The 11,187-nt window shown below is 38.9% G+C and overlaps 1 protein-coding gene across 37 annotated transcripts in view; it reads right to left on the bottom strand.

Moving 5' to 3' along the window:
- Nucleotides 1–6,607: 6,607 nt before the first annotated feature.
- TCF7L2 (transcription factor 7 like 2) overlaps nucleotides 6,608–11,187 on the bottom strand; it is a 206,636-nt gene continuing 202,056 nt past the window's right edge. For 18 of the 37 annotated variants that reach the window (XM_081912076.1, XM_081912104.1, XM_081912103.1 and 15 more), the window contains one exon: nucleotides 6,608–8,818. In XM_081912076.1, coding sequence (XP_081768202.1) covers nucleotides 8,380–8,818 — 439 coding nt within the window. In that variant the 3' untranslated portion in view covers nucleotides 6,608–8,379. The remainder of the gene's footprint in view (nucleotides 8,819–11,187) is intronic. The other 19 variants (XM_081912082.1, XM_081912096.1, XM_081912097.1 and 16 more) reach the window with 4 other exon arrangements.

The following is an 11,187-nucleotide window of genomic DNA, read 5'->3' as shown; positions in this document are numbered from 1 at the left end:
AGCACAAGTAATGAATTTAAAATTCCCATTCACTCTCCATCATACGTTACAAATTGCATCTGTTTATTTTATTTTAAAAGCATTTGGATTAAAAATGTAATTCATAAGTACTGTTTTGCATTTTATTTTATTTTGATATTTTAGATTTGTTGTGGTTTATGTCAGAACAAAATTTCCATTATGTGGCATAAATCAGATGTGGAGATAAAATTAGTATATAAAGGAAAAATACTCCTGGTGTAAGAAACTTCTTACAGTATTATTTGTTGCAAACTTTGCATGGCTCATGAAACAGAAACATGAGAGTATAAGGAGAGCAGCGTGCCGTCAAGTTCGTTTTCATTCCTCCAGTTCTCTTGCAACAACTTGACTCCACTGCAATGTTTACTCTGGTAAATGATGCCATAAGAGAAAGGCCTATCATTCAAGGATCCTATTTCCCAGAGTGGCCAACCAGATGCCTCTGGGAAGCCCTCAAGCAGATGTCAGTGCCACAGGAGATGTGAATGGCACAAACTTCACCTGACACCTAAACTACAGGTGATCTCAAAATGGCTCCTGTGCTAGGTTTCAGTTCTCTGCTGGTATGCCCCCAATATGCTTTCATTAAGACACTCGTAAGTAGGAAAATTTTGGTTCCCACTAATCATTACATCTCCCTTTTATTATTCTCTATATCTGATTGCCTCCCCATTGACATTGTCAGCTCAGTGTCAAAGCACTTCTCTAAAGCCCCACTGACACTTGGTACTGGTGCTTCCCCCCCAAAATAAATAAATAAATAAATGTTTAGGGGTACTCTCATTTTCCTACTCATATTGAAATGCTGCCCCTCAATGAGGCCAAACTTAGCTTCCCAAAATATTTAGGGATATGTGTCCTCCCAGAAAAAACCACTGCTTGGTACTACAACCATTTCAGTTTCTCAGACCTGATACGGGAACATCTCCAATCTCACTTGTTTTGTCCATTGTGGGCTTGTGACTTTTAGATAATTGCAATGCTGATAGCTAATGATAGTGTTCTCCAGATTTCCTTTGTTCCTCTGTTGACTACTGCACCATCAGCATGAACCAAATATGATATTGATTTATATGCATTTCTTTAGTTATTTAACATTTTACACCCTTTTCCTTTAATCTCAAAGCACCTTTCAACTCAAAGCTTCATTAAAACGACAACTGTCCTAGCTTGTCCATCTTTTGCTTCAGTGTTTTATTTTCAGTTTCCTGTCTGATAGGAATATTTGCTGCTGACAAGCTTACAAAGCTACAGAAAGTAAAGCTTACAAAGCTACAGAAGTAAAGCAGAAGAAACTTTTCCTTACTAAGCAACTCAAAGTACCGCTGAGCCTCATTGGCCCATAGGAAGAAGAGAGACCTGCAGAAAATAAGAGTTAGCTGTAGGTGCTTGCAGAGCTATGAAAGTGGCTTCAAAACTCTAAATAATGAACAAGCCAAGTTATGAAACCAGTTTGCTCTTGGCTAGTCCTCACAAAGTGGTTTAAACAAACAATGGTTTCCAAGTTCATATATAGACGTCAACTTGTCAAACCTGAGAGATCAATTAACTCTGGCATCAATATCTTCTGATTGACTCAGATCATAGTTGGATCTTATAGGTTAGCAGCTGCCTGTGAGTTTATTTTCTGAAACAACATTGTTTTCGCAGCTTCCATTCTAAACCCCACTACAAAATCACTGACCACTGTTGGGAAAAAACACTATTTCCTCAAGTGAACATTAGACAGGAATTTAGTCCGCTGAATGAACTGGAAAAAAACACTAAATGTAAACTATTGGGTTGGCAAAAATTGCATTCCTGCCACACTCCCGGAATTAAGACGTGAGAGAGACTGTGAGTAGGTCAGCTATGGGTCATATAACTATTAATTTACATGTCTAATCTGCACTATTATTAACTTAAAGACAACTCTGGTGTAGATATGAGAGCGAGGAGACTTTAAATTGGTCAGAGTGCCAGGGCCTGTGGGTGGTATATACATTTAACAAATGAGTAAAATGTATTTCACTCTTTGGCTTGTACAGGTGACTCTGTGCTAGGCTCCAACCTGTGAGTGGACAGTCAACATCAGGAAGCTTCTAGAAGGGCTGGGAGACTGCTTAATCCAAGATACTTTGAGTGGGAGATCTGGCAAGTCTGTATGGATTTAAATCTGTCCTTGACCTCCCCTTGAAGGATTAAGTTTAACATTTGGTGGTGCTAGTAAACACATTGCTGGCTGGGAAACCTCAGGTGACAATGGTAGCCAGGAGTGCCTTTTACCAGCTTAGCTTGGTATGCTACTTGGAAGTCCTGACTGAAGACTTCAAATCTCACCTCAGTTTCAAACCACACCAGGCCGACTGTAATGTGCTCTGTGTAGGGCTGCCATGGAAGATGTTTCAGAAGCTTCAACAAAAAATGGCTCCCAGGCTATAGGTAAGAAGCAGGCAATCAAAATATGCCACACCAAGTGCATTTCTGGGCCCCATTCACAATGCCAATTTTTACCTTTAAAGCCCCGAACACCTGCAATCCCTACAAAGATAAGGTGGGCTACATGTCTCGGGTCTTTTAAGAAGGCAGCTTTTAAAGCCTGTTAGTTCTTAAAAGCTTTTAATTTTGGATTATAAATGAGAGTAGGGATATAGCTCAGTTATTATTGTTTTGTGCTAGCCACCCCTCTCCCAATTATTATTGATGATGACTAGGGGCTTTAAATGGTTTTATGAAAGTAGATTTGCATTTAAAAATGTTTTAAGGTGTCTTGTGGAGGGTTTTCTCAGAAAGCGGAGAATAACTCATATAAATAAATGCATAAATACAGTGGTACCTCGGGTTACAGACACTTCAGGTTACAGACCCTGATAACCCAGAAGTAGTACCTTGGGTTAAGAACTTTGCTTCAGGATGAGAACAAAAATCACGTGGTAGCAACGCGGCGGCAGCAGGACGCCCCATTTGCTAAAGTGGTACCTCAGGTTAAGAACAGTTTCAGGTTAAGAATGGACCTCTGGAACGAATTAAGTTCTTAACCTGAGGTACCACTGTAAATACCTTCTGGACTCCCTACTCAAGCCCCCTCCCATGTTGGTTGCAACCTATGGAACAAGCCAAACAGTCTCTCCTCCCCCCCTAAAATTTACTCCTGAGACCCACTACCATCAATTGACTTAATTCCGCACTGCCAGAAGTCAGGGTGAGCAATTGGGCGGTGACCATGGCTAGGAAATGCAGTTTGGAGGCAGCTGGTGTAACAATCTGTAACTGAGGCAGGACACCCCAGTAATCCAGCCTGATCCTGATGTGCCCCCCTTATACTGCAAGGGGTGGAAGAAATCCAGTGAGCAATGAGAGGCGAAAGAGGCTTCTAATAATTTTTTTACTAGAACCCCAACCTGTCAAGTGTCTGTTAATGCCTTTTTTAGATTTCCCCTTTCCCATTATATTTTAAATGTCACCACATCTCCTCTAACTGGTGCAGAAAATCCATTCCTTTACTAGCCTTTGCTGAAGAATGACTCCTATTGCTCTGCTTCAGATAAGAGTGCAGATATTCATAGCTTGAACAATAATCCAGGAAAGTTGAAATGCACACATCTGCTTCTTCAATTGGCAGTAAGTGGCAGAAGAGCCTCACACTACTGCAGTTAAGACTGAATGACTCTTTTTACCACACACATACCAGAATCAGGAGAGTGGCTCAAAAGTAGGGCTGCAACCTGATTACGTTTTAACTAATCTTGTGAAGTTCAGCTGAGCAATTACATATGTGTAAATGCAGACGCAGTATACTTAAATTGAGGAGCATACTTTTGTTGTTCTTAGATAAATTGTTTCATGTAGCAGGTATCATCTTAGGAGAGGCAGCGCCTCCAATGTAAGACAGGGTGCCTCTTTTAAGATGAGGTTTGCCCTCTGCCGTTTTTAGAAGGACTTGGAATAAAAATAATTTGCCATTTGTAAAAATCTACTGTCTGGTTAATTGGGGGCATCATTTAGTCGATTAAAAGGTGTGTATTGATTAATCAATTAAACACAGCAGCCCGACTCAGGTGGCATGCGCAAGATCAGCCCTAGAGATGTGGGTGAGGACAGCCCTAGTCCTTGCATCTTAATATGATAAAATTACTCCACTGGGCAAGGGAAAAAAGGCAAGGTAGTGGAAGAGTGCAGAGTAAGCAATAAACAAGTTTTTTGTGCCCCATCGGAGAAAAAAAATGTCACTGGAGAGTTGACTTTGGGCCAATGTGGTCCTCTGCCTGCAAAAGCTTAGCCACCCAGGTAATAAATGACAAAAGAGGAACCTGGGAGCAGGGTTGGGGATAAAGTCCGGAGGCAGGTAGAAAAAGCAAAATTAAAGGATGTTGGAAGAGGATTTGGGCTGTGGACCAGCAGATAACAGCTTTAGCTGTCTTTGCAACTTAACAACCTTAATGGGCTGAATTTCACATAATGTTTAGAAATAACCACTATGTGAACTTAACTTTGTTCTAGTTGCACTTTTATTGGTCTCAAAGCTCCAACAAAACATGGCCACCACAATTTCCTGGCAGGGCCCTGTGCTTTTAAAAACTGTGTAGAGCAGAGGTTTATCAAGTAAAGCTTTTCCCACTTAAGAGATATAGCAAATGTTGTGCCTGCTACATTTTTGCCAGGCATACCACTATGGAAATTTAATCAAGGCACTCTGAAATCTACTTTTTTGTATAAAACGATTGATAAAACAGCAGCAGCAACAACAATAATAGGTATGGCATCCCTGCCAAGTAAAATGAGATTATATGAAACAAACTATACAACATAGCACAAATAGAATAATATTTGTAAAAGTATGTATGTGTGTCCAATTTATATAGGTTTGTCTGATTTAGTTTAGAGGTGATTTTTTAAATTTCATTTTGTTTTATATCCTTACTTGTTTAAGCTTTCAGTATAGGGCAGTAAGAAATATGGGACAGAAATTATTCTTCCTTGCATGTTTTAATAGTTTCTGATTGGGAGGAAAAACATGAGATTAATACTTTTTTTTCACCCCACCATTCCTCTACTGTTTAATCTATTGTCGATCTGCAAAAAAAAAAAAGGTGCAAGACTAAGAAGTTCAGATGTTCCAGTGTTTCCCTCAGTACATTTTTTGCTCTCAAACAATATGGCAATTCTGATGTCCCAAGTACATCTTCTCTCAGCTACATGAGTTATTGGTGTTCACAGATGGCTACAAGTTGCAAAAAAGATACAGTAATCCTTTTTATTGAGAAAATAATGTCATGCAGATAATGCAACATTAAGAAGAAAACACAACATACTGCCAAGTAAAGGATATGTACATTATTCAAATGTGTGCTGTTCTCCAAACAACAGTGTCCAAAGTTGGGCAGCTCTTAGAACTGAGGAGCCACATAAGTTTTAGTTGATGGGAAAGCATGTGTCAGAAGAATTGAAATGCACATAATGTAAGCTGAATTTAGCCTACTAAGTATCTACAAATTCCTGGCTGCAATAATTCTTAGCACTGTATGTGCTTCAAATGCATTCTGTCCTTGCAGAGAAGGGAAGCTGGAGATTCCATTCAACAGGCATAGGAAGACGTATGGTTGTGCCAATAATTAAAATCCTCAAATGAATGGCAGCGGAATTCTAGAGATGATCTTGTCTGCAAAGATGGGAGAGAGATATTTGCTCCAAGTTTTTCACAACAGAATTTACTGCAGTGGGGAAGAACTGTGGGTGAAAAGGGTGTCCAAATTTCAAAAAAAGAGACAGGATTCCTGAGGGACTTCTTTTCAAGAGCTGTATGGAGGAGTAGAATGGCATCATTTTTTCCTTGCAACATTGTGGGATATTATGTACATTTCAAGAGGCACTGAAGAGCATCTCAGCATGTTTTCTCTCATTTACTTTCTCTTGCTCCTTGTAATATAAGAAAAGGGAACTCTATTCCATATAAGAAATACGTAAGCTCCATGTTCATCTGAAGCTTACACCTCTCCCCTTTTTGTTCTTTTGTTTGCATACTGCAAGGAACTGTGAAAAGGGGATCCTAGGTGTGGTTGTGCTTTCCCTCTAAGATGCTTCTTGAAACCTGCCAAGAGGCAGCTGGGTTCTTTTCAGATCTCTTACAGCAACAGAAGCTATACCCCTTTTCAGATTATGGTTGCCCTATGCTTAGTCTAGAGCAGAGAGAACCACCATGATGGATGCCCTCCAGAGGTTGTTGCATGGCCAGTGGCCAAGATGAGAACGTAAGTTGGCTGCTCCTGGCCTAGAGGCTAAAGTATCCAAATTTAGTTCAGATTGTGTATTTTGGGTGAGACACAATCTCTCAGTGAATATTACCTATCTGTGTTTGGTGAATAAACACAGTGTCTAAATGGTCTTGAGTCAATCCTATGCTCCTCTGATCTGAAACATTATAAAATAACCTCAGGACTAGGCAGTCACAAAATACTTAGCAACCTGCCCAACCTCTATGTTGGTTTATTCAGCATTTCTTAAAGCTGCTTTTCCTGAAAGAGATAAAAACACATCCTGTCAGAAGCCTTCTTGGCGGAGGTGCTGGGGGTTAAATAAAACCTCTAGGTAAATGAGCTGCAAGTCCATCTGCACGTACTAAGTTGCTTTTATTAATCCAGAACTGCATGCTACAGATACTGTACAGCATGGACATTTATTCATTACAAAAATGGCTTCCAAACCATTAGAAATGAAAAATCGGAATAAGAGCAATAAAACGGAACAGTAACATCACAACTGTTAGGAAACATTCAAAGGATTCACAAAAAATGTCATAGTTAGCATCTTAATAAACCAGAGAAGAAAACTGGAGACAGTTTTACAATCGCTTCATGTCAACTACAATGGCACTGGATGAACAGATGAACATTTTTTTCAGCTTTATACAGCATTTATCTTCTTTTAAAAAATTTGCAACATCAACATGCCTAGGTTTTTTTTTTTAAAGTTTGCTACCTACCTGTATGTAGTAAGTGTACATAAAAGTGGCAGTCTGATTTTTCATTTTATGAATAATCTAATATACAGAATTTGGCCCTTTAGGGTTTATACCTCTTCATTTTAAAATGCTTTCTGGACAATCTGCTACCAAACACGTCTGTAATAGGTGACATTAAAAACTACATACATATCTACCTATGTAACATCACAGCAAAACAGGATGAACAAAAAAAAAAATACAGCATAAAAATTGTCGGGAAAGGAGAAAAATCACTGAGAATTTTGGCACATAAAATTTTTTGCTCACAGCCTACAAGTGGCAGGGGAAGTCATCTGCAGTTCTGAATGGGAAATTCTGCTGTTTTTCCAACAGCACTGATAAAAAGTCCCGTGCTAAATTTTCAAGTCTTATTTCATGTAATGGCTTTTAAAGCTTTTTTTTTTTTTTACACTATTGATCCATCTGCAAATGTCCATTTGGTGGCAACTGTGTGACAGAAAAAAAGGAAGAAATTAAAACAAAATAAAAAAGAAGCCAACAAAAATATATATATACACATTTATATATAAACTTAAAAACCTTGTACAAATGAGTTGTTATATATATGTTGCTTACACTAAGGGGGAAAAAAAGACCTTTACACAATGTTTCAAGGAAAAAAAAGAAAGGAAAGCATTTCTTTTAAAAAATGGACAAACATACAGATACAACAAGCAATCTCTAAAGCAATAAATACTACTGGTCCAATAGCGTTGTGATACTTTTTAATTGTTGAGTAGCGTTCCCTCCCCCAAAAAAGAACAACACCATGGAACAAGGTATATTAACACATTTTAACCCTTTGTTTCTGTACATTTAAACAATAACAAGTAACATCACAAGAAAAGTTATATCACACAAAGGAAAAAAAACGGGGAAAAAATAGCGGCACTGCATTCATTGTGCCCTTAAAAAGTTTTAAAAACCAGATGTAAAATGATTGGTTCGCAAGCTCGTATTTAATACAAATAATAAAGAACCAACGCCTTCGGCAAGGGCTGCTTCAAAATTGCTTCTTTTTTCATTTTTAAAATCAGTCTTTGAAACTAAGCTATTGGAACTACATAACAGTTATGTATATATATATTTATATATATATATTTTAAACGCTACAAAGACTTTAAACAGCTGTTGATAAAAATTTTGGCAGAATCATGAGGCTTTTTTTTCTCTCCATCTACATATTTAAAAAGGAAAAAAAAATTGAAATAAGGATGGGTCAAATATTGACCAATGAACTCGATACACATCAACTAATGTAGCCAGCCATATGGCACAAATTTTTAAAAAATATATAAACGGAAAAAAGGGGGGAGGGGAGAAATCTTGACACAAAAAGAAATGAAATAAAATTTAAAAACGGCTACAAGAGGCTAAAGCTATTCTAAAGACTTGGTGACGAGTGACAGTGGCTGAGACTGTGTCCCAGCCAAAGAATTATGGGAATGCAAGGAGGATGTCGAGGGTTGCGCTAGCGAAGAGGAGGACGGCGCGGACTGCGGTAAAGTGGCAGACTGATGGTCCAGTGCCCCGTTCTGACAATTACTAGCAGGCAGACCGCTGGATTTGCTAGTGGAGCTTTCAGTCAGGGCTATGGAGGACGGCGGGGGCGGCATCATCGAGAGGTGTGAGAGTGGGTCGGGTTTCAATGTGAGCGAGAGAGGTTGGGTTTGTTCAGTCTGTGGTTTTGAGTCTCTTGTGGGGGAGGCTAGCATGTTGGGAGAAGACGGTGGAGAGTCTAGTAGGCTTCCATCTGAAGAGGGTGGGCTGACGCAGCTGCCTTCACCTTGTATGTAGCGAACGCACTTTTTTTTTCTCCTAGAAATAGGGAGAGAGTAATCTGTGAATGAAGGGCAAAGACGCTATTTGGAGGGGGAAAATAATAACCCTAAAGCAAAGAGCCATCAACCAACTATGCCGGGCTCTGTTTAGCTATACCCAATTATTATAATGGTGCTGTCTACCTCTGGACAACGATGGAATCCATCTTTCTCCTAACTAGCGGAATTTGCGCTTTGTCCCATTTAGGTAATTTTTTATTTATTTTAAAAGCTATCGGTTTTATGTTCTTTTAGCACCAGGTGAATTTATTCTTAGCTTTTACATTCTCGTTCCCCTACAAACCAAAATATGGCAGATACTTCCTCTCAGTTGGCACCAAGCATTCTGAAAGACTGACTCTGGAGTCTCGCTTCTGGAATATCTCCCTGCCTGCCTTGGAAGAAACCCCACCTTTGCGACCAACTGTAGCCGAGGATCTACCACTCCTGCTTGTTTCTGTTTAGAACCACACCGTGTGAAAACAAAAACAAACAAAAAAATCAACGTCACACAGACACAAAAAAGAGGAAAGAGTAACAGGAAGAATAAAAGTGGGAAATGAAGGAAAAGGAAGATGAACAGAAATACCGTCCAAATTAACAAGAATAACTGGTTGTATAACCTGCAGGTTGTGGATTATCACACATTCATTTATTTTATTTTATTTCGTAAAGGGTGGGGTGGGAGAAGGAATCGTTTGGTTTCTACTTTAATTTATAGAAATTAAAAGAACTTCAAAAGAAAACTTAAATCTTGGTTAGGCGTGGAGTGCACAAACAAAGCAACAACAGGTATCATTGTAAAGAGAAACAATCAGAAAACGGTTAAGAATTTCACAAAAATTATCAATGCTATTAAATCAGGCCACTAGGCGCCCTGGGTTATCCAACTTACATAAAGAACAACATCTATGCATTGCACCTACTGCCTAATATTCAGAAGACACGTCTAGTGGCAGAATAAAAATATTAGGCATACAATGAATGCGTCCTCTGGAGCAGTTTCCCACAGGGCAAACGGATTCTAAAAACCGGTCACAGCAAACACGACGTTTTGATCTTTTTCATTTTTGCCCAAAGCATTCATGTTGGAGTAATACAAGGCACCTTTCTCAACTGAAGTTCACGTCTGTTAGTATGAGACTCTCTTGCTGAGAGGCAAGTAATCGTATGTGGCCAGTTGACCCTGTGTTGAAACTGACCAACGCCCCCATCAGGTGTCAGGGCTTAAGTGATTGATTCCAAGCTGACCCATATGTAGATTTATAAAGGTCAGCTGGCGCAATTTTCCACTGGTGTAATTATAAAAGTCCAGTAAAGTAACACTATCACCCAGTCATCTGTAATCTGAGAGTTAACACTTTCAAATCCAAGTGAGTGGACTATGTCCACTTCAGAGGGCATTCCACCCAGCACTAGTCTCATGTCACAATCTCCATTTCGCTTCACTGATGCTCTGTCAGTGCACCTTTAATGATACATTTGCACTTTATTCTATGAGGTCCCAGGTTCAATCCCTGGTATCTCCAGGTAGGACTAGGAGAGACCTCTGTCTGGAAGCTGCTGCCAAGGCAGTGTAAACAATACTGGTCAAAATGGAGCAAATTGTATAAGGCAGCTTCCAAATTTAGCTCTTATTCCCCCCCCCTTGAATTGTTTTTAACTTTTAATGCTTTTATAAATCATTTTTTAAAAAATCATTTTAATGTTGTAAACTGCTTTGATATGCTCTTAGGATTTAGTGGTATATAAATATTTTTATAATAAATAAATAGAATGGGTCACATTTTGGAAAGGATTAGCTAGGAAACCCAAGCAACTTGCTCTTGTCAGTTCCTAAAGTTTTCTGGAACAGAACAGATTAATAACTTTTCCCTTCAAAAAAAATAATAAATGAGATTAAGGTTCTGCCCCACGTTCCACACAGCAAAGTCAGTTGTTAGGGCAGTGGAGAATTTTAACCACATTAGCCTGCTGATCAATACATGCTAGAAACTAAGACAGCCATGCATGTAAAACCTTATGAATTAAAGCAACAAAGCACAGAGCAGAAAATAAAAGGAAAGAGAAAGTGCGAGATGGCAAGCAACAGCAAACCATGCTTTATTAAGGCAAGTTAAAAGATAAAAAAGAGTAATTGGTGGGCTCTAAACAGAACCTTGCTAGAAGCCTCCTACCTAAAGTAATAAAAACTGGAAATCTATTAGCGAGAAATTGATGTAGTCCACTGGCCTGAACTATTTCATGTTCTTTATGTCTTACTCTTTAATTAGTCCCTTTAGGCAGAAAGGAGGCAATGTTACCATATCAACAGTTCAAAGCAGCATATATTTTTTTTACCAACCCATGGGAAATAAGCAAGATTAT

The sequence above is a fragment of the Podarcis melisellensis genome, assembly GCF_964234715.1.
Source record: "Podarcis melisellensis genome assembly, chromosome: 5".
NCBI lineage: Eukaryota > Metazoa > Chordata > Lepidosauria > Squamata > Lacertidae > Podarcis > Podarcis melisellensis.
The sequence above is the reverse complement of the archived record's forward strand: the minus strand, read 5'-3'. Positions and strand labels throughout refer to the sequence as shown.